Source organism: Falco rusticolus, chromosome 3 (genome assembly GCF_015220075.1).
Source record: "Falco rusticolus isolate bFalRus1 chromosome 3, bFalRus1.pri, whole genome shotgun sequence".
NCBI classification, from domain to species: Eukaryota; Metazoa; Chordata; class Aves; order Falconiformes; family Falconidae; genus Falco; species Falco rusticolus.
The window spans coordinates 119,162,737-119,184,992 of NC_051189.1; the positions used below are offsets into that span (position 1 = coordinate 119,162,737).

The 22,256-nt window shown below is 39.8% G+C and overlaps 2 protein-coding genes across 5 annotated transcripts in view; both read left to right on the forward strand.

Moving 5' to 3' along the window:
• Window positions 1-19,222, forward strand: part of RLF (RLF zinc finger) — a 42,913-nt gene extending 23,691 nt beyond the window's left edge. For 2 of the 4 annotated variants that reach the window (XM_037381420.1, XM_037381418.1), the window contains 4 exons: window positions 5,525-5,727; window positions 8,052-8,188; window positions 10,379-10,520; window positions 13,030-18,225. In XM_037381420.1, the coding sequence (XP_037237317.1) occupies window positions 5,566-5,727; window positions 8,052-8,188; window positions 10,379-10,520; window positions 13,030-17,769 (5,181 nt within the window). In that variant the 5' untranslated portion in view covers window positions 5,525-5,565 and the 3' untranslated portion in view covers window positions 17,770-18,225. Of the gene's footprint in view, window positions 1-2,829; window positions 3,212-5,524; window positions 5,728-8,051; window positions 8,189-10,378; window positions 10,521-13,029 lie in introns of those variants that run through there. The other 2 variants (XM_037381419.1, XM_037381416.1) reach the window with 2 other exon arrangements.
• A 1,131-nt stretch (window positions 19,223-20,353) lies between these two features.
• The window catches only part of ZMPSTE24 (zinc metallopeptidase STE24), a 29,117-nt gene continuing 27,214 nt past the window's right edge, over window positions 20,354-22,256 (forward strand). Inside the window, exon 1 of the mRNA XM_037381422.1 lies at window positions 20,354-22,204. Coding sequence (XP_037237319.1) covers window positions 22,202-22,204 — 3 coding nt within the window. The 5' untranslated portion in view covers window positions 20,354-22,201. The remainder of the gene's footprint in view (window positions 22,205-22,256) is intronic.

A 22,256-nucleotide genomic window follows, 5' to 3' on the forward strand; every position in this document is an offset into this window, starting at 1 on the left:
ATGTTTATCTTAGTTTATCTTCATGACATCATCAAAGTGTAATTCTGTGACTACAGAAGTTACTGCTGAAAAAAATGATTCATGAAGGTGTATCGTACCATGTATTATGGTAAGTAAAAATCTTGTGGGTATTGGTTTACTTCCACATCTTTGTTCAGTCCCTCCTTTTCTCTGTGCTAGGAAGTCAGATGCTGCTGTAGTATCGTTTGGCCTATCTGGGGAGCTGGAATTAATCTTTTGGCCTTGTGCAGAACGTGGTTGGAGCTGGAATTAAGCAACTATCTCTGGATGTCTACTGCATTAAATTAATGCTTTCTTACCTTCAGAATCATATTACGTAAATGCTTGTAGCTATAATAGGAGATCTCAAGTCACTGATTAGTTATCACATTTGTCTTCCTTCTCTTACTTGTACCACTACTTTGATCTCTTTTCTGACTACCAGGCTCCATTTGACAGAAACAGCAGGAATCAAAATGCACTTCCCACAGGTCCCAGCAGGGATGGCAGTTCTGCTGTTAGGCACCTTGAGTAAGGGCTGCAGAAAGCTCTAGCACAACTGTTTTTCAGTTGTTTTGGTGAAACTGCCATTTTATCCTTCAGTACAACAGTTTCACAGATTGTCTTCTGAAGTGTTGTTGTAAATGGGTGCTATTTCAGTCACCTAAAACTTAGTTTCTTTAAATTGCTTGTATTTCGTGCTTTTGGGCTTTGTGGGGTGTGTCTGAAAAGCATTCTTGGTTTTTGCTGTTGTGGGCCACTGGTAAACCAGATGTGAGAGCAGCCCAGTGTGCCCAGCTTGGTTTTGTGAACTGGTAGTGCCTGTTAATGATCATCAGATGCTTACTTGAATCAAAGATGGTGAAAATGTGACATGTTCTTGTCTCTCTTGATTAAAGGGGTTTTTAATTACTTTTTTTTAATGTACTGGCCCTGAAAAAGAACTGACATCAACTGTAAATATGGCTTACCAAATTTCTTTCAGCAAAAGTTTCATAGCAGCTTAGGTTCTGTCTGCTGCTTCTATGCTGTTAATAAATAAACCTGCCATGTGTCTAGGGTGGTTGTTGCTGTTTTGTACTGTCAGCTGGCTCAAGATGTTTACTTTGGGCATGAATATTTGCTGGAGAAAGGGGCCACACACAAAAAAAAAAAAAAATCACTGTTGCTTACACCTTTGAAATGACTAAATTTTATGAGCATCCCAAAGTGAACATAATAGATGCTGTTCAGCAACCTTGACCTCTGACATTCTTCTATGCCTAAGGAAGCTAGCTTTAATTCTCTGATTTAAAAATATTTTGTTTGTTTAACAAGTAGTGTCATGCAGGAAGAACAAAGAGGTTAGGGTGAGCGTTTTTGCTGTGTGCAGCAGATCAATGCCAACATCTTGGTATATCTCTGTTGACATGAGTTGACTTGTAGGAAAGCCGGGAGAACTCTCCACCACACTGCTATTGTAAAATGTACAGCCTTCAGTGTCACTTGTGTGTAGTTAACATGCTGTACTGCACTTTAGCACGTTGTTGTTCTGTTTCAGGGGTACTTTCAATGGAAATGCTCACCCAAGATGCTCTTTCTCTCGAACATTTCTCATACTGATCGCAGTGTTTTCATGTATTAGTGCCATCCGTGCTTTATAAAGGCTGTTATACAATATTGTGGTATAACTTAAACACTTGCAGTATGAGATGAATTTTTGGGTGAGAGGGGGATCTCTTATCCCGGGACCAAAGAGCAAGGATAAGAGAGCCCATGGTATGTGTGGGGTTTGAAGCTGCACTGACCCGTTACTATTATAAAGGCTTTGGAGGAGGGGAGGGTTTCAACATGTCTTTGCGTTGATTTTTATGGCCAGATGGTTTAGTACTGAGATGTTTGGTAGAATACTGGGACAGAACAGACAACAGCAGGAGGTCCTAGGAAGAAAAGGAAGGAGAAAACCTGTTCATGGACATGTTTGGAAACGTAACGGATCTAGGATTGAGTGCAAAGTTAGGCTCTCTGAGGGGAAAACAACCCTTCTGAGCAACAGGCAGCAAAATGGGGTTTTGTTCCCTTTTCAGGGAAAGGGAAGTTGTAGCAGGCAGGCTGCTGGAAAAGAATAGACGCTTCAGAGGAAAACTGAGTGCTAAGACAGAAATAAATCGCTAGTCGGGTATCTGACTGTTACTCCTACCCTCATCACTTACATCTGGGTGACAGAGGAGCTCGGGTCGTTTGCCTCCCTTGCATGGTTCCATACACGCTCACTTTGGTGTGGAGGAATCTGCCCCGGGGCACAGACCTTCCACCCCTGGGGGAGGAGGGGGTGCGTGTTTACTGCCCACTCCCAGAGATCGCAGCAAGGTGAGACCCTCTTGTCCATACCAGCAGTGAGTCCCTCCTGTATCGTTGGCAAGTTTCTCTCAGCTGTGCTTAAAGATAAATGTGTGACTGTTGACCTGAAAACATCAAATTTGTCTGACTCGCTGCACATACTCTTAAAACACTCCCCATGTCTTGACTAGCTGGCTCCGACACGCCGCTGAAAACTCCATTTGAGCAATTGCTGGGTGCATGTCTAGCTGTGCAATAAGAAACAAGAGGAATCTAGATCATTCTTAGAGCAGGTAAATAGAGTATCTTATTTATTCCCAGCACTACTTCTGTTATTCTTACGGGCCTGTTCAAAAAAAAAAAAAATTATTCTGTGAGCCAGGAGCTGTAGAAGCAGGGACTACAGAGCTGCTTTGTATGCTTGTGGGTGCTAAAATCTATTAATGACATGCACACCAATAGCGTGTTTCACCTGGGTGGATGACTTTATCCTGATGCTGAGTAAGAAAGCCTTCGTAGGGTTCTTCCTTACGCTGACCTCTTGGCCACCTTGTTGGGGTAGCAGTCTTCTACATCTACAAGTAGGATGGACACTGAAGCACTGTTATTTTTGATAAATTTTCGAGCACGGTGTTATATACAGATGTAATTTTTAAGGAAGAGAGGAGGCTTGTTTCCTAGCAACTGGAGGTCTTACTGCAGACTATCTCTTTGCCAGCCAGCTTTTTTTACCTTCTTCGTTGAAGTCACTTTAATGTGAAATGTCAGTGTCAGCTATGTCAAGAGTTTACTGCTCAGAGGTTTTTCCTGTGAAAAACGGAAACCATTACCAGAGACATGAATCTTAAAATTATCTCTAATGGTCCACTAATGAAACTTCTGCAGAATACTGGTAAGTCTCACTATAAGCATGTAGTATGTACTTGGCCCCTGAAATGAGTTTTCTGTTTAGGTGCACATTGTAAGCCTTCTGCCAGCCAGTCTCGTGTCTGTTAGAATGTGTTCTTTTTTTGTTTGGACATAATTTAAGGGCAGAAAGCATGAGAATTTCTCGGTTTGTATTATGTACAATCCCCTCTTTCAGAAATTTACATCCTCCTGGTTTCTTAGCTACCCATCTCACACAGTAATAATAAGATACTAACATAGTGAAAATATTTTTATGCTATGGCTCTTCCACTAAGTTGTTATTCAGAACGTTTCAGGCATTTCCATAATTTCTTCTATAAATCAGCAGACAGTTTGTTCCTTGGTTGATGTGTATTATTGCGTGCAGTGTAGGAATGTAGTGACAACTCCTTAATTCTCAAGGGTCTTCGGAAATATGTACAATCTGGAGACTAATATCAAGCCTTTCTGTAGGTGTTCGTTAAGCTGGAAGTAGCACCGTAGCTGTCTTGAAGATACTATTTCATCAGCCAAGGCAAAGTGCGTGTACTTTAGTAAAGCTTTTGAAGCTGTCTCTCACAGTATCCCCGTGGATAAAGTGTCCAGCGTACAGCTAGACGAGTCCATGATAATTGGATGAGCAATTAGCTGATGGGTTGGGCTCAAAGAGTTATAGTAAATGAGTTCACATCAGGCTGGCAGGCACTCACCAGTAGGGTTCTCCAGGGCTGAGTTTTATGGCCCGTGCTCATTCATGTTTTTATAAATTATCTGGGTGCAGAAGTCGAATGTACGTGAAGTAAGTTTGCTGATGATACTGCGCTAGGAGCAGCTGTGGCCTCCCTCGGGGGTAGAGAGGCCTTACAGAGAGATCTGGGTAGACTAGAGAGCCGGGCAATAGCCAACCTTCTCAAATTCAACAAGAGCGAGTGCCAGGTTCTCCACCTGCAACGGGGTAATCCTGGTTATATGTGCGTACCTGGGGACGAGAGTCTGGAGAGCAGCCCCATGGGAAGAGCTCTGGGGGCTGGGGTTGATGGCGAATTGGATACAAGTCAGCAACGTGCCCTGGCAGCCAAAGGGGTCCGCCATGCCCTGGGGTGCAGCGAGCAGAGCACAGCTCGCCCATCAGCCACCCCGCGCTGTGCTGGCATGGCCCCAGCTGGAGCTGTGCGCAGGTTTGGGCACCTCAGTGTAAGGACGCTGGTCTGTTAGGTGTGTCCCGGGGAGGGCGACCAGGATGATGAAAGCCCTTGAGGGCAAGGCTCAGGAGGAGCAGCTGAGGTGGCTTGCGTTGTTCAGCTTGCAGGAGAGTCTGAAGGGTGAGCTCCTGGAGGGCCGCACCTCCCTCAAGGTGGGCAGCGGTGGGGAGGGGCTGATCTCTGGTGACCAGCGACAGGACACAAGGAAAGGAGATGAGGACGTTCGGAACTGGACACCTGGAGACAGCTCTTCACCGAGAGGGTGGGCAGTCTCTGGAACAGGCTCCCCAGGGCAGTCGTCGCAGCACCAAGCCTGTCAGAGTTCAGGGAGCGTCTGGATGATGCTTTTAGGCACACGGTTTAGTTTTGGGTATCCTGCGGATAGCAGGGAGCTGGGGTCAGTTGTCCTTATAGGTCCCTTCCAACTTGAGATAATTCCGTGGTTCTGTTAAGTACCTGGGAAGAGAATCAAACAAAATCTGCCAAGTTTTTAATCTGATGAAGTGAATTTTAACTGTTTACAAAAATAAGCTGAAATTACATTTTTACTGTTGAATTAGTTGATCAAGTTTTATAATGATTAGCTTTATTTGGTAGATCTAGAACTTAAGCCTAGCATGTATTAAACACAATTCTTCCAAAGTCCCGCAAAGACAACATTTTCAATTTCAACTTCATTTTGTATATTTTGCATTATAGAATCATTTAGTTTGGAAAAGACCTTTAACAACTTGGGTAGAAAAATCTCCAGTTGAAAAGTACATAATGCTTTGTTTGAAATATTTTTGGTTCTTTGGAATATGAAGCTACAATTAAAAGCTGAAGATCTTGAATGTCATCTAAACTACTGGTAACTTGTTCAAAACACTGTATGGTCTGATCGGTGTCCTTTAGCCGCTGCTGTGGCATACTTCCTTACTGGATGCTAGCTTTTGGTTGGGGAGGGGGTGTCTGTCTTCTGTACCCCAGCATTCTCTCTCTACATAGGTGGTCTGAATTTGTTCGGGAGAAGATATTCTGTTCATTGCTGTCACTTTGATTTATACAGCGAGCCAGTTTCAGTTGTCAGCTGTAAATCGGTGTATTCACAAAGATTTTTTTTTTTCTTTCCATAGCTAACAAATTGATTACACGAGAAGGGCCTTCCTTTCTGCAGATGCGAATAAAACATTTGATGAAGTCAAACTGCATCCCGCAAGCTACTTTCTTGTCAAAATTGTGTGCAGATTCTCCAGAAATTGCAAATGTTTCATCTTTTCGCCAAGCCTACATCACATGTGTGTGTTCTATGCTGCCTAATGAAGACTCCATTAAGGAGGTTAGTAATCCATAGTCCCTTTTTAACATATCAAGCATTTGAAAATTTATTTCTGCAGTACTAAGAACTGAGGCTGAAGAGTGAAACTGTTGCAGCAGAGTTGTGAAAAGAGATGATCTGTTGCAGGCTGCAGTAGGAAAGAACATTTGTATGAACTGCTGGTGTAGATGAGTACGTATTCTATGCTTGCATTCAAGTTTTTAGATGTGTTTGAAAGCTTAAATAAAGCTTGTAACTGGCTTTATTTCCATTGAACGATGTAAATTAAACTATTTAAATTTAAGTAATAATAATTAGTAATTTATGATTGAAGTAGAATTTCTATAAATAAATCATCCACCTTACAAGGGGAATATGATTGAAAATCTGTCTTTTCTGACTCAAATACTAGTACTAGAGCAGTTACTGGTCTTCTAGTTGTTCTGACTTAGTAAAGAGAAGTTTAAAAAAAACCAAACCCACAAAACAGACAAAACCCCCTTTAGAGTTGTTGCTCCAGAACTCAAACTAGTTAGTCTTCATTTTACAGTAACATAGTAATAATTTGTGTTAACACGTTGCAGTCATAACAGCAGTCATAGGGCTCTTGCCTCTGCCTCTTGATCTCACACATCATCTGTTACTTTATCAGTCTCACTGTTCTCCTTAGAGTTGTGGGGGTTTGGTGCAGTTTTAAATGTGAGACTTGAACATTTTGAGTAAGACTCTGATAAACTGGGGGAGCTTCACATATCTATTAAAAACCCCACAAATGCAACTGATGTCTGTGCTTCCTGAGTGAGTGGCAGACTTGTTTGGAGTGTTCTTGTTACACATGTAAACTATTTAAAAGCATTCCTTTAAAAACATTTCTTTTGAAAAATAAATATTTGGATAGGTGTAGCCTCAGACTGTCTCTTCAGTTTGCTGTAGGAGCAGTGAATGCGTTTAACAGCTCACTGCAGGCAGGATCGTACTGGAGGCGTTGGGGTTATGTGGGTAACTTGCAACATGTGCTTTGGTGGGGTTGGCTGCTAACGATGAGTGGCAGAGGAATCACATTAGACTGTGTTCAGTTTTTAGTTTCATGTAAGAGTTACGGTGTAGCTGTGTCTTTTACCTGGATACTCAAAAAAGTCTTTACTTGCCAGTCAAGTATCAAAGCGAGAACACAGATTGATTAATCGAATCAAATTATGCTAAGCACCTAATTAAACCTCTTGCATTTCTGGTACCTTGGATTGATCCTAAGACACACATGTAACAATGTGACTATGAAATTATTTGTTCACAAGAAATGCTGCTGCTCAGCGAGAGACATGGAAAGTAACAGAATAAAGAATTGCTGTCTGGCTTACTGATTCCAATGTTTGGCTTGAATTTGTCGATTTTATTGAATCAATTAGAATGCTAATTAAAGAGGTTCTCCAGCACAGTAGTTAACAAGTAGTTAATAAAATGCTTGTACTATTGCAAAAAAGCATGTCAGGCCTGTATAGAAAACTGGGGTAATATACCTGCTTCTGCTCTTCCTGCTGGATGAGATGGCTGTGAAAATGAGTTTGGTATATTTTAACTTCCCTTTGTTCTTTCTGGATCATTATTTTTCATGATTAATAAGAGGCTTGAATTGTTTATAGTAGCAACAGCTTGATTAAAGTAGATGTTGCTTCAGTGCAATCTGTTCTGTGAGGTGGAATAGATCCAGTGGAAAACATGTATTGAAACCAGCGTTGGCTTAATATGAAAGGCACTTCGTAGTTACTGTTGTGGTCTAAAATACTTGACTTATAACCAAGCTAGTGCCCTGGTTTGATACATGACGAGGTACTACCTTTAAGTACGCTTTTCAGAGCTTCCATGGGATTTCTCTCTTCTCTAACCACTTCTATTTTTAACATCATGTTTTGGAGTGTGATTGTTCAGAATCGGCACGTACGGACAAAAAGGACAAGACACTGGCTTTTTCACATCTCTTGATCTTTTTGGACCTGGGTTTCAGTTTTCAAAAAGAAAGAAAACGGGTGCCTTCAAGTGCAGAGGAGGATTGGGAAGTTTTAGATATACTGTTCCCTGTATGTAAGTATTTTGCTGAGCTGCCCAAAATGGAAGATGGTCCCAGAGAAAACTAATACTGAGAAGGGATCAGAACTAACATACGTGAACTTCTTGTGCCGTTCTGTAGCTGAAAGGTGTGGTATGAGCTCTGGGTATTAAAAGGAGACTTAGTGTTTTGTTACGTGTTTGTGAGACCATTTCCTTTGAATACAGTAAACAAGCATTTCTTCTGTAAACGCTCTGACCGTAAAGTGCCTTTTCTTTTAATTTTCTTTTCTTTCTTTAAGATTGCAAAGGTAGATTGCAAAGAAGTACTGGACATCATATGTAATCTGGAATCTGAGGGACAAGAAAACACTGCATTTATTCTTTGTACAACATACCTTACTCATCAGCTTCAAACAGCAAATGTGTATTGCTCTTGGTAAGTAATAAGTATTACTGCTACTCCTAACTGTTCCTCACTGGCTTCAGTGCAAGTGAGTTGAGTAATATATGGTACAAAAATATGTAGAGAAAGTGGATGTATCTTTAACTTGAGAAGCGCGTCAGACTGAAGCACTTTCTAGATAACTTGTGAAAAAAATAAATAAGGATTCATCTTGCTACAGTAATAGAGCAGCTAGACAAAAGTAATGTTTAAATTGTTGAAAAATGAGACAGTACTCATATTGTTGGCATTAATAGTAATGCTTCAGCGATATAGTAGCTCTGAGTAGTGGATCAGTGCTGTCTTGGTTGATATTAAACTCCTAAGCTTTGTGGTTGTAGTTAAGTTCCTCCCTCTTGAGTACTTAGACCCATGATAGTGTGATACCTTTTTTTTCCCCTTCCTCTGTAGAGATGTAAGTAGTACCAATGTGCAGAGGCAGCATCCTTTAACTTTTTCTCTCCCTGCCTACCCCACCCCCCTGCTCCTAAAAGCCGCCTTATAGTTCTTCATATATTTTTGCAGTTTCTGTAACTCTGGGAATTGTAGTACTAGATCTTGGCCAAATAGCCACTGTAAAACATCTCTGCCCTCATAACTAGCTGGAGATCCAAAACTTTTTTGCATCTCTGTTTCAGCAGTGGCAAACTGCTAGAGCCGAAGTAGGGAAGCTATTTTCTGCCCCTTAAAAAATGAATTTGTAGTTTCAGCTTTCAAGGCATGGCTGAATGTTCTACATGAGGCTTGATGTTACCAAACGTCTGGAGTTTATCTTGGGAACTGGGACTTGGTCAGCTGTGGCATGTTCATCTACTCCACATTTTAAAGCCGTTAAGGAAAGTTTTCACAGCACTGAAGTGTCAGCAGGTTGATGCAGTTCACCCTGGTCTGATCCGCTGTACAAAAAGGCCAGAAGTATTTGCATGTTGCTTCTGTTTCAGGCTAGAAATGTCTTTTTAAGCAAAAGCATGCCTTGTAGAGGGAAACGAACTTGTGGAAGACTCAAGGCAGCAGAGTCCAGCACACTTGGAAGTTCTAGGGGCTTGCTGTTTTTCACTACCAAAATGTCATTACAGATTAGATTAGAGCCATGTCCAAAGAGATACAAGGCTGAAGTCCATCCCCTGTTCTCTTTTTAAAGAAAAAACAAAACCAACCAAAAAAAAAAAACCCAACAACAACTAACGTTCTTCCAGGGTGAACTACATGATTTGCTGTTGTCCAAGGAGACTTGTTAAGCAGTTCTGTCTAAAAGCTGTATCCCTAGGGTGGAAATGAAGAGAGTTGAACTTCACCTTCACCTGTAGCTGAGACTTTTGTACTATTGGGACTGGAGAACAGACTTCACCAATGAGGCATTTATTTTTACAGAATAACATTTATTTCTTTTGTGACAACTGTGGGCAATTTTTTTTGCTTGCAGTACAAAGACTGAACTGAAACTAGTTAGAATTTCAATGAAACTTTCAGGTCCTGTAACTCACGGCTGAAGATGAAAGCAAACTTTGGGTTTATATATGTTATTCCTCACCAAAACTGGAGATTTTGCAATGATTGTTGCTGATAATTGTAAAATAATATGTAATGCTACTTTTAAGACTGGAGGTATCTGTCGTGCTTGGAACTTTATTGAAGTAATACTGCTCTGGGCAGTAGTTCTGAGCTAGCTGATTGCTTTATTCTCCAAGGAGAGATAAAATACTGTCATCTTCTAAATCTTCTAAAGCAGTGAGTGGCAGTTACATCATTTAAATGTAGATGTCAACATCTAAGCTACTTGCCTAGTGGGAGAGAAGTGGCTACTTTACATTATGGTTCATCTTACCTATTTTAAACTTTTGTGTGAAAAGTTAAGGCTCTAAGGTGGGGTGGTGCCTTTCTTGTCTAGAAAGGCAGTCTATGCAGCTAAGCCATAGATGCCTGCAGTAAGCGAGATTAATCCTGTTGCCAGTGTCTTTCCCCATTAAATAACAGGAGACACACTGTGTTTTGATCTGATGCTTGTGTAGGAGTAAGGCACAGTTCTCTTCAGCATCTCTCTGAGATCAAGACCCAATTGAAGTGTATTCTGTTTTTTAATAACACTTAAATTGTTGTGGTCAACTCTGAACTAAAGTGTGTAGACTGTGGACAAATTGTGTATATCTGCATTTTTTTTTACATTCAGCTTTCAACTCTTTGCAGGGAATTGACGCTTTTCTGGAGCAAACTGCAGAGAAGAATAGATCCTTCTTTAGATTCCTTTTTGGAGAGATGTCGTCAGTTTGGCATCATTGCCAAGACACTACAGCATTTATTTTTCTTGATAAGAGTCATACAGTCTGAAGTAAGTAAGCTGCAGTCCAGAGTTTTTGGATGCAGACAGAACTGTTTACATTGATTTATTGTTAATAGGTCTACTGAACTTATATGAAATATAGTTTATTTCATTATTCATACTTTCTGATTAAGTGCCTAATAACTTACTAATAAAAATCTCTGAGCAATGTCTGCCATTTTAGTTTTGTGTCAGCTTGACACAATGAAGTGACCTTCAAACAATGTGGAATGGTTTGGTTGTTACTCCGAAAATACAGTCTGTCAGTCTTTTGCAAACAAAACATGGCTGTGTTTTGATCCGATCCTCGTTTAGAAGCGAGGCACAGCAACAATTTTCTGCAGCATCTCTAAGAAATGGAGACTTGGCTAAAATGTCTCGTATTTTTGTGTTCTGAGAAAGTATCTTTTCCTTAAAATGTGTGATACCATCACATCTGGACTTGTGCCTTCTGTCCTAATGCATATCTAGACAGTTGCAGGAAGGTTCAAGAGATGCTTAGCAGAAATTTTTATAAAACTGCAACCTCTGTTTGAGCAGTAATGGAAAGACTTTAATTGATCCATCTACCCAGGAGGCAAATGTAGCATGTTTTCCTAAGCAAAGCGGAAGGGGTAGCTGTGGTTAAATCTGGGTAGCTGCTCAGTAGGATGTATCTGTCTTCCTTGGGTGGCTGCTCTGACTCCTGGAACTGGTTAGGCTGAAATTTCCTGTGTCTGGTCACTATATGAAGCCAGATTCGTGGAAGGCAATTATGAATGAGAATTAATCAGGCACACTTTAACAGAGGAGAAAATAAGTAAGCTGATAATAACAGGATTTTAACTGTTTTAGTAACTGTATTAGATGGATCACGGGCCTTAAATTAGATATGGGATTTTCCCTTAGGAATGTCACAATTTCCAAAAGATTTCAGACATTTCTTCCTGAAAAACAGTATAGTTTTGCACATGTGGAGCAGAATTTCCCACATGAATTGCAGTTTTATCAATGTTTCAGTTAACAGTACCATCCCAGATTTGCTCATCTTTTTGCATTCTTATATGGAGATGAGTTAATTCAGAGTTAAGGCATCAAATGGATTATGGCTGAAACAGACAGGGTTCCTTTTTTCAATTAAATTTCTCTCTAGCTTCAGGTTCCTTTGCCTGGGAGTCTTTCACTGGCTAGAGTTAATGCTGTGAACGAAATGAGTTATCAAGTGTGATTTGATAAGAGAAAAGCAAGTATCAGATCCCTATGGTAGTCACAGTAGAGATGAGAAACGTTACATGATTGTCCTTTTGACAGACCATAGAGAGTCTGGAACTCTAATTTGGCATAGGTGAATTCCGGCAGTGATGGCACAGAGAAGCGTTTGCTCCAAATTTCTCTGAAGTTGGCCCATTTCTGCTTTTAAAATGTGTGTGAATGGGCACTTTATATATAAAGCATAATACATTGTTAATTATGTAACAGTTCTTTCTGTGTTTCCTTCTAAACCATATTAAAAATTCTTCTCCTGGAGAAGTAGGGTTTTTATTGCTGTCTAGCAAATTAATGCTGTTATTGAATTAAAGAAGTATTGCATGACTTGCAATAGGTCGTGCACAGCGAGTATAAGAGCTTGCTAATTGTTTTAACTTGTTCTTAGTTCTTTTGGATTTTTACCATCTGAGCTGGTGTGGGCGTAGTTCTGTTAGCCACATGTCATCTCTCTGCACTATTCATAAATATTTTAACTGTTACTTATCTTCACTAATAATGACTAAATAGTTATTTAATGCATTCAGATTGTCTATGCTGTAAAGTATGATTTTGGAACAAGGTAACTTTCCATTTTGTCCATGTAAAATTTGGAATGTATCGGGGTTTTTTAAATCAGCATTTGAGTTATATTCGTAGGTATCTTCCTGGTGCTATTGAGCAGCACCTTAAAGTTGCATAGACTCCTTAGAAAACGCTTGGAAGTGAAATGCCAGTTACCTTCATGAATCATTTCTGGTACTGTACTGCTTATGCTATTGAAGGTTATTTTGTTTCAGGGTGTAAATTTACATTAATTTCCTTATTACACAGTACAGCACCTTCTGAATCCATATCCTGTTAGGGTGCTGCAGAAGGAATGTATGTGGAGACTTTACACAATTCTCTTACTTTAGTTACGATTGAGAGTCACTCAGTGAAGAGAGAGAGGGGTCAGAAGGATGTTTTGCAACATCTAATGCCTAAACTCGTTTGTGTGACTCCTCCGCAGAGTGCCCTAAACATGAAGTGGCTCCCCTCGCTTGCGAGGTAGAGCAGGTTCCTCATGTGAAATAAACCACAACTTTTTGGAGTGTGCAAGTGACTTGGGCACTTAACTCTCAGAAGCCTGAGTACACTCTGAGCGGGCTGTAGTCTGTTGGATGCTCTCATTGCACACTTTTTTCATAGAACAGTTCTCGAGAAAATGTACTTATCAAAGAAAAGTAACATTTGTTTTGTGGCTGTTTTTTGGGGTTTTTTTTGTGTGGTTTGTTTTGTTCTTTTATAACAGGCAGAAGAAGCAGGACTTGCTGTGTCTGTTCTGTTATGTGTGAGAGCCCTTCAGATCAGATCAAACGGAAGTGATGAAATGAAGACATCAGTATGTAAAACAATTGCATGCCTTTTACCAGAAGACCTTGAAGTTAGGAGAGCTTGTCAGCTCACGGAATTTTTACTCGAGCCAACTTTGAGTGGATTTAATGTGTTAGAAGAGCTCTATATGCAACCAGATCAAAAATTTGATGAAGAAAATGCAATGGTTCCAAATTCACTCCGTTGTGAGCTGCTGTTAGCTTTAAAAGCATATTGGCCATTTGATCCTGAATTTTGGGACTGGAAGACTTTAAAGCGACATTGCCTTAAACTGTTAGGAAAAGTAGCTTCTGATTCAGAGGATGATGCAAGTTGTAATATGTCAATCAATGAAACCGACATGTTAGACACTTTCTTTAGTGACTATGATGAGACAAAAGAACATAAATATTATGATGGAAAAGACACAATGAACCACCCTAAAGAAAAAGCGAGAGTGAAAAAACCCATTGGTTCTTCAGAAAGGTATCAGAGATGGCTTCAATACAAATTTTTTTGTGTGCTCTGCAAAAGGGAGTGTATAGAGGCTAGAATACTGCATCATTCTAAGATGCATATGGAAGATGGTGTTTATACATGTCCGGTGTGTACAAAAAAGTTCAAGAGAAAAGAATTTTTTGTACCACATGTAATGGAACATGTTAAAATGCCACCTAGTAGAACGCACAGACCTAAAAAGAAAATCATACTGAAAAAAGAGAGATCACCACAAAAGACAACAGCTTCCAGCAGCCCGCCTCCAGCGTTTCAGGAAAAGTCAGATCAGCCACAGCTGCCTGAAAACTTCGAAAATGACACACACGAATATGTCACGTTCAGCCAACTGGAAAATTGCCAGCTACAAGACAGAGACATATATCCGTGTCCCGGAACAGATTGTTCTAGAGTATTTAAACAGTTTAAATACTTAAGTGTACATCTGAAAGCTGAACATCAAAACAACGATGAGAATGCAAAACACTACTTGGATATGAAAAACAGGAGAGAGAAATGTGCTTTCTGTCGCCGACACTTCATGACATCCTTTCATCTGCGGGAGCATGAACGTGTGCACTGTGGGCCTCAGCCGTATATGTGTGTGTCAATGGATTGTTACGCTAGATTTGGGTCAGTTAACGAGCTTCTCAATCACAAACAAACACATGATGATCTTCGTTACAAATGTGAGCTAAATGGCTGTAATATTGTTTTCAGTGACTTAGGGCAGCTTTACCATCATGAGGCGCAGCACTTCAGAGATGCATCGTACACCTGCAACTTCTTTGGTTGCAAAAAGTTTTATTATTCAAAAACTGAATTTCAAAATCACCTTGCAGTGCATAATATTGAAGTCTCAAATGGGGAAGTGAAGCAGACTTTCAAACTTGAGGCGTCAGTTTCAAAAGACAAATGCAGTTATCTTCCAGAGCCTCAGCTGCTTGAACAATCTGAAAATTCCAGCCTGAATGATAACTTGGATCCCTCAGGCTCTCAGGAAGTTCCGCAGATTAAGGAAGAAGCTCTCTCTGATAGTGAAGATCTAGACAGTGAAAGTAATTGCAGTCTTCATTGTGGGGAGCACAGCACAGGTGCTGCGGTAAACCAAGGCCAGGTGTCTCCTCTGATGATTGAAACAATGGTTCACAATCAGGCGGTCCCAGGTTTTCTCCTGTCCCAGGAAGAGGTCTTCCATCCAGCAGATGTGAAACAACAGTGTTCCAATGTGGCAGTTGGCTTTGATGAAAAAAATCTTTCCTGTGGTTTTGAAGGCTGCTGTTCTACACACAAAAATTCCAGAAGTATCCAAAAACACCTTCGCAGACCCCATCCGTATAATTTTAAAGGTAAAAAACATACAGAGATGAAAACTAAAGACTTTCTCGATCTGATGAGTGACACTCAGGACAGCAAATTCCCTGCAGACATTACTACAGAGTTAGGTCATAATTCAGACACAAATGCTGACTCTCCAGAAAGCTCATATTGTACTATAGATGGTAAAGGAAACAATGGCCTGAAAGAGGAAACATGTCCTTCTTCTCCAGAAACATCTTTTTATGACAGCTCTAAAGAATCAAATATTGAAGATAACATGTTGGAACTAATGTTAGGCTTGAAACACCTAAGCTTGAAAAATTCTAACATTCAGAATTCTTCAAAACACAAGTCTTACTTGGGCTCCTTACAGTCCTACTCATCTAGGGATGCCAAGTGCCCCGGATCTGTAGATGGAACTACCTCAAAATTTCAGCTTCAAGAGCAACAAGATAATTTACCCAGCCAGTACCTTACTCAGCTGGCAGCTAAACCCTTTTTCTGTGAATGTCAAGGATGTACGTGTGAGTTTGTGACCAGAGAAGCTCTCCTAATGCATTACGTTAAAAAGCATAACTATTCCAAGGAAATGGTTCTTCAGTTAAATATGTTTCAGCATCGGTACTCGCCGTTTAAGTGTCATATTTGCCAAAGATCATTTACAAGAAAAACACACCTTAGAATTCACTATAGAAACAAACATCAAATTGGCTGTGAGAGGGTCACTCACAAGGTCTGCTCTAATGAAAAATTTGATCCTGTAGGTTTATGTACAGGTGACATGCGTAAAAATAGCGGTGTTCCAACACCTGTCTGCGCAACCAGCATCGAATTCAGTGAACATTCAGACTACTCAGAGCAGCTGTGTCATCCGAAGAAGGAAGACACTAGTTCTGAGACAGATTTGGAGTCCAGTGAAGAGACAGACAATAATGTAACAAGAAAAACATCTAATACAGCTTCTCTGGACAGTCACAGGGAAGAACTGGAAGCAAGACAGGGAAGAGGAAGCAAAAGAACAGTTGCTAAAGGAAACTTATGTTACATATTGCATAAGTACCACAAACCATTTCATTGTATACATAAAAGTTGCAACTCTGCATTTACCAACCAGAAAGGTTTGATTCGCCATTATAGAACTGTTCACCAGTACAATAAAGAACAGCTCTGCTTAGAAAAAGACAAAGCAAGAACAAAAAGGGAACTTGTCAAATGTAAAAAAATATTTGCATGCAAATACAAAGAGTGTGGTAAGCGGTTTTTATGTTCCAAATCTCTTGCTAAGCACTGTAGTGACTTCCACAATGAACACTTAGAGGATCAAAAACTGCTTTCTGAAGCTGAATCTGCAAGATTTGTTTGTAACCAAGCCCATTGCCCTGCTGTATTTTATACCTTTGATAAGCTTAAACAGCACCTAATAGAAGAACATGACAGTGAAGAGAAATTAAACAAAGATTTTGAAATCCATTGTGACCTTAATGGCTGTGATCGAATTTTCACTAATTACAGTCACTACTCTCAACATGTGTATTTCCGACATAGTGAATATTATGATAGTCTCTTTGGAAATCAGAAAGAGGAGGAAGATAATCAAGATAAAGATAAAAATGAACAAAGTTATTTGAAAGACGGTGTTGACGTAAGCAAGCAGAATGGGAAGCAGGTAAAAGAAAAATCTAAACGAATTATCAGGAGTAGAGAAAAGCATTTGATGAGTTTCAAAACAAAAGAGGAAGCCCTACAAATGTGCAAAGAGAAATCTAACCAGACCCAGTACCCTTGCATGGTTCAGGGATGTTTGTCTGTTGTCAAATTGGAAAGCAGTATAGTGAGGCACTATAAGCGCACACATCAGATGACCAATATGTACATAGAGCAACAGATTCAGAAACTTGTTGTTTGTGTTAAATGTGGCATAATGATTGAAAAACAGTCCTGCTCCGGAACAGCTTCAGACTTGGATAAAAAAGGTGTAAAAGAGGGTAAAGCAGCTAACCCCGAGTGTGTGCAGGAAAGTGAAAAACCTCTTGTTCCAAATACTGATCATGATCCTCAAGATGTGAGCAATGACGACCAAAAAAGATGTCCGTCAGGTGGTGTGAGTTTTGATGCCAGTGCCTTTATGTATTCCGGCACTTTAAAATGTAACCACAGTTCAAAGAACACCTGTTTTGAAGAGTCTAACGTCAGGGAGACAGTTATGTGTAAACCTGAAGATTTCCCTGAAAATAGTGAAAGAGAGAATAGCTCGTACTTCTCCAGTTTACAATTAGAGTTGCCAAGAGAGAAAGACCCAGAAGGATGTCAAAATAGTGCAGTTAATCAAAATGCAGAAAGAAATGTATTTTGTGCTACAAAAGACAAAACTCAGAAGCCTCCAGTGTCCAAATTATTTGATTTAAAGACATATAAACCAATGGGGTTTGAGTCTTCATTTTTAAAATTTATTCAGGAAAGCGAGGGAAAAGATGACGACGACGACGATGATTTTGATGAGGTAGTAGAATGGGAGTCTCCTGAGCAGTTGCCAGCAGATAAAACCTTGGAGAAAGAGGGAGACGGTCAAGGGGAGACACCAGTAAATAACTTTGTAAATGATGAAAATGTACTCGTAACCCAAAATAATCATGGGCAGCTAACAGAAATCCAGCCCTTGTTGTCAGAATCGTCATCTGCCCCTTCTTTAGAAAATTTGAGGGCAATCTTGGACAAGGCACTAACGGACTGTGGAGACCTTGCCTTAAAACAGCTTCATTACTTAAGACCAGTAGTTGTTCTTGAAAGATCCAAGTTTTCCACACCCCTCATAGACTTATTTCCAACAAAAAAGACAGATGAGCTTTGTGTAGGAAGTTCGTAAGTAGTTTTGCTTAGAGCAGATTGCCTTCACTACTGCTATATGGGGAGAACTTCAAATTAGAACAGTAATTGTTACAGTACACACTGTTTAGGTTAGTTTAGACTGTTCAATTCCATGAATGTATATTATCTGTCAAAATTATTGGCCAAGTTAATTTAGCTCCCCATTTTTTTCAGTGGGCTATGCCGATATTGGTGCTATTTAACACATCAGAATACTGGGGTCTTCCTCTTGAAGAGTAAACGTGCATGATTGTATATGGAACAAGTACTAGGGTACCAGGGTTTGGGGGATGATGGAGTTATTACTTGACTTGAATGTGCACCCTAGGGTGCTTTGTGTAACATATTGTACACTACAGCATCTTATATTTTTTGAGTTATGAGTTTCAATAAATTACAGTTTTTCACCCATCTGTTTACTGTACAATAAATCTTTAATTTGGTTTACTTGTAATTGAATTTGGGACCATTCTGAGTGCATTGGACAATGTTGCTTAAGTTTTATGCATTTGTAGATAATTTATAAGACTGATAAAACAGTATAGATACAGGAAAAAGTATTACATTTTATTTTGTAATATGCTCTGTGCTTTTTTCAGTCTTGAAAGAATTAGAATTAGTACAGGCAGAAAGCACTTGCCACGTAGAGATGAGGAAGTCCTAGTTACCTTTCCCTTTAAAGGAAGAAGATGCTTCAGAGAGCGTATGGTACAACATAAGTGTTGGAAGAGCGCTGCCAGGCTTCCGAGGCAGTTGTGTCATGTGAAAGTATCAGAGCACATTTTGGATTCCCTGTTTAGCTTTTTTGATAATGAATAAAACCTAGCTGGAAGATTCATCAGAAGAGTAATTAATATTTTAAGATCTGTTTCTTGTTCTGCTGTGTCTCATTTCTTGCTATACTTCTGGATACGTCGTGAGGGCCAGAATCTGTTTGCCCTGTGAGTGCTATTTCCCAGGCTCTGTGAGGATGTTAATGAGCAAGTAGCAATCGCAGCTGCTTGATTGAGGGCATGGGTTTTGTTGTAGTGTTTTGGGTTTTATACTGCGATCTGAAAAGTAGCAGTGGAATGGAAATGGAGAAAACTTGGGGAAATGTTTAAAAATAACTATGAATATTGGCTGGGTGCAGGAATGAAGAAGGCAATTAAAAAAAATCTGGGGAACTGCATTATGACCAAAACTAGGCAGAAATGCCATCTTCATACTACAAAACTTTTTGGGGCATTCTTAAAATAGTTAAATTAAATGTTGTACACCAAGCAGGAGAAGTATAGTTTATTGTGTATCTTTTCCTGTTGTTTCCTTTCTGTAAACTGTAAGCTTCTTGTTATGAAAAGTGTATGGTGCATGAATCTTCTCACTGGCTTTTAAAAATGGAAGTTAGGGTCAAAAGGTCAGATACCTGAAGTAGATGGAAGTGTGTTCCAACGTAATTTTTGTCTTTTTTTTTTTTTTTTTTTTTTTTTAAAAAAAAAAGAAGTTTACCTTTTAATGTCAAGTTTGTGTCATGTTCAGACATACTTGAATCTTTCAGGATCTCAGAACAGGAAGAGGGGTTAACTGTAAACTTAATAAAAATTTACAGCTGGGCATGATGATCTTTCCAACCCTAAATGATTCTGTGATTCTATGTGATGTCTGCTTAAGGTAATGTGCCTAGAGAGGTACCAGTACGGTACTGGGGTTTTTTGAGTATCCCACAAAGCAGTCCGTCCCCTTCAGTGCCTAAAGAAAGAAAATTGATCAGCATGAATAGTAAATACATTGAGGTTTTGAGCCTTCAGTTTCTGGTCAAACAGCTTTATTTTCACTAGATAATCACAGCTTCAGATATGACAGTATTGAAGAATTCAAGCACTTAAAATACTTACTTGGAATGAGAAAAATCAGATGAGAATGCAGGAATGAAACGAGACAGAAAGGGTACATATATGCCACAGACCAGAGAAGTGGTGAGACAAAGGCAGTGTGCAAGCTTCTGCTTTGTGTAGTCCTAAAAATGTACCACACCTTTTAAAAAGTAGTTTTGATATGGTTGATGGCTTCCTACAACTTAAAATGCTGTAAGTACAGTCAGGAAAATGGAAATTATGAAATGCAAGACTGATACTTAAATGTGGTAATAAATTAGCTGAGCCATAAGAGACCAGTGAAGAACTTTATGCATGGGGAACAGCAAAGAGAAACCGATTCCACCAAAGCAAGTACCTGCAGACTTAAAAGGTAGGAGACAATTTTGTGATGACTCCTTAGGCTGACTCCTCTTTGAAGGTAACAAAATTGTATGTTCCTGAGACAACTGCATCATGTCTGATGCTGACTGCCACTCCCATCCATGAGCACACACTGATGGAAGTCTACTCCGTGCAAGGACCTGAAGTTGTCTTGAGTGACGTGAGGACAGCTCTGTTTTCATAAGAAGTCTGAAAGGTGTTACTCTACATGTTTACGTAAGCCAGAAACCAGAGGAAAATTTAAAAATTAATACCGGGTTTTAATTCCAAGGGGCTGCTTTATGGTGTAGATGCAGCTTTTGGTAAATGGGGTATTTAAGGTTGTGTGTTGCAAATAATGTAATCTTACAGATTATTTTTTTGTAGTAGTAGTTCTGGAATAGTTACAATGTCCTTGCAAGCCTGAAAGTATTTAAACACAGAATTTTTGCATTCCATTTTCATTGGGTTAGGTGACAGTTGCTTAGCTGTCAGATGGAAATTTACATGGGATAATAGTTCACTGTGATGGTTTTACCTATGTACACAAGAAAAGCCTTCAAGAGAATTTTGCATTTATTCTTTTAGACTTCATTTACACATCGTTCGCTAGACCTTCCTCTAATTGAACACTGGAGGCTCTTGGAGATTAGAGACATCACTGGTTTTAGAAATGCCACAAATGGTACCACTCTGACTGCCGATCTGAGCTGCCCCCCCCCCCATTTCCCATGCTCTGTTGTGCCCATGTAACCTGCAGCTGGACAAGGTTTCTCTTTAACTCCCTCATCACAGTTTCCCTTTCTTTTTACACTTGACCAATTCTCAAGTTTGATTGTACTTAAACTTTCTTCAGATTGTTTACTTTCTTTTCTGCTGTTGCCTCTTGGAGTTGGCACTGATGACTGATAACTTTCTGCTCAGTAGGAAGCTATGTTCACAGTGGCAACATTATGGAATGTGTGAATTAATTTTTTTAATGTAAAAAAAAAAAAAAACAAAAAAAAAACCCAAACCAAACAAACCAAAAAAACCGGGACCACAAGTTGTCCAGAAATTAAGGAACAAAAGAGTTTCTGCCTGGCATGGGTGAAGCTTTTCTGTGTAAAAGATAAAAACTTTGTAAGAGTTTGTCTAAGACTCCTAGATAAATTGCTGTGTAGCACGACTTAACAAAATAAACAGTGGTGCAGCCTTGCCTCTCCCTTTGGAGCATGGCTTACTCCTTCCTCCTCCCAAATTCTGGATCATTTTAAAGCTGTGACTTCGAATGAGTTTGCGTTCCTTGTATGCTGTTCACATAAGCTCTGCTGCAAATTTGCCACCAAAGAACTCTACAAAATTGTACAAAATTACCCTTACACAATCCCACTGTTTAAGCTGTGTATTAAAGTTCTTCGCTGTTCAGCTTTACTGTTAAAAGAATTAATCCTGCCAATTGTTGTATAAACAAATTTGCATATTAAGCATAAATTTTGTGACAACCGTAGTTCTGCAGTCCCACGGAACAGTCACGTGTGAAGCTCCTCAAAGGTATTCTGCTCTTAACAAGTAAGAGTTAGTGCATGTGGTAAATCACCACCAATATACAAAGGGCAAGCTTCTACACGTTGCATCTCTGAAGTATTTTGTAGGTCCTGTTGAGTAGGCAGCTACTGGGATTTTTAATACTCTGGTCTCAGGTTGTATTTGTATTTCTGTTGAAAGACACCAGTGTTGCACTGGTCCATCGGCTATTTCTAGTTATAGAAGTAACGTCTTGCCCATTTCAGATACTGACAGTGTGTTTCAGTCTTTGAACCCCACTTCTTTATCGTCCACAAAATGCACTGCTGTCTCAGCGAGGTGATAGATGTTACACCATCAGACTAGACAGTTTGGAGCCACATCCTGATCCCCATTTCTTCTGGGCTTGTTTATCCAATCTGCCTGGCACTGGTGGGTATCGGGGGGGGAGGCCACAAAAGGGTAAAGGTCTGAAGTTAAGAGGTTTTAGTTTCTGTTTTCATGTCATCGAGTAGGCTATCATTTTCCCTTCCAAGGACTACCAGTACTTGTTGTACAGTGAAGATGCAACATTTCCAGCTTCTCATTTTCATACAGGAGAAGCATCTTGCTCTGCAGCAAAGGAACGCCATCATGTTGACTTCCTAAAAAAGGATTCTCACTGCAAACAGCAGATGCCTGAGAAAACATAGGTGCAAGTTCACAATCATGGTATGTCGCTTCCATTTTTTAAATTACCGATTTCAAGTGTGTGGATTTTATG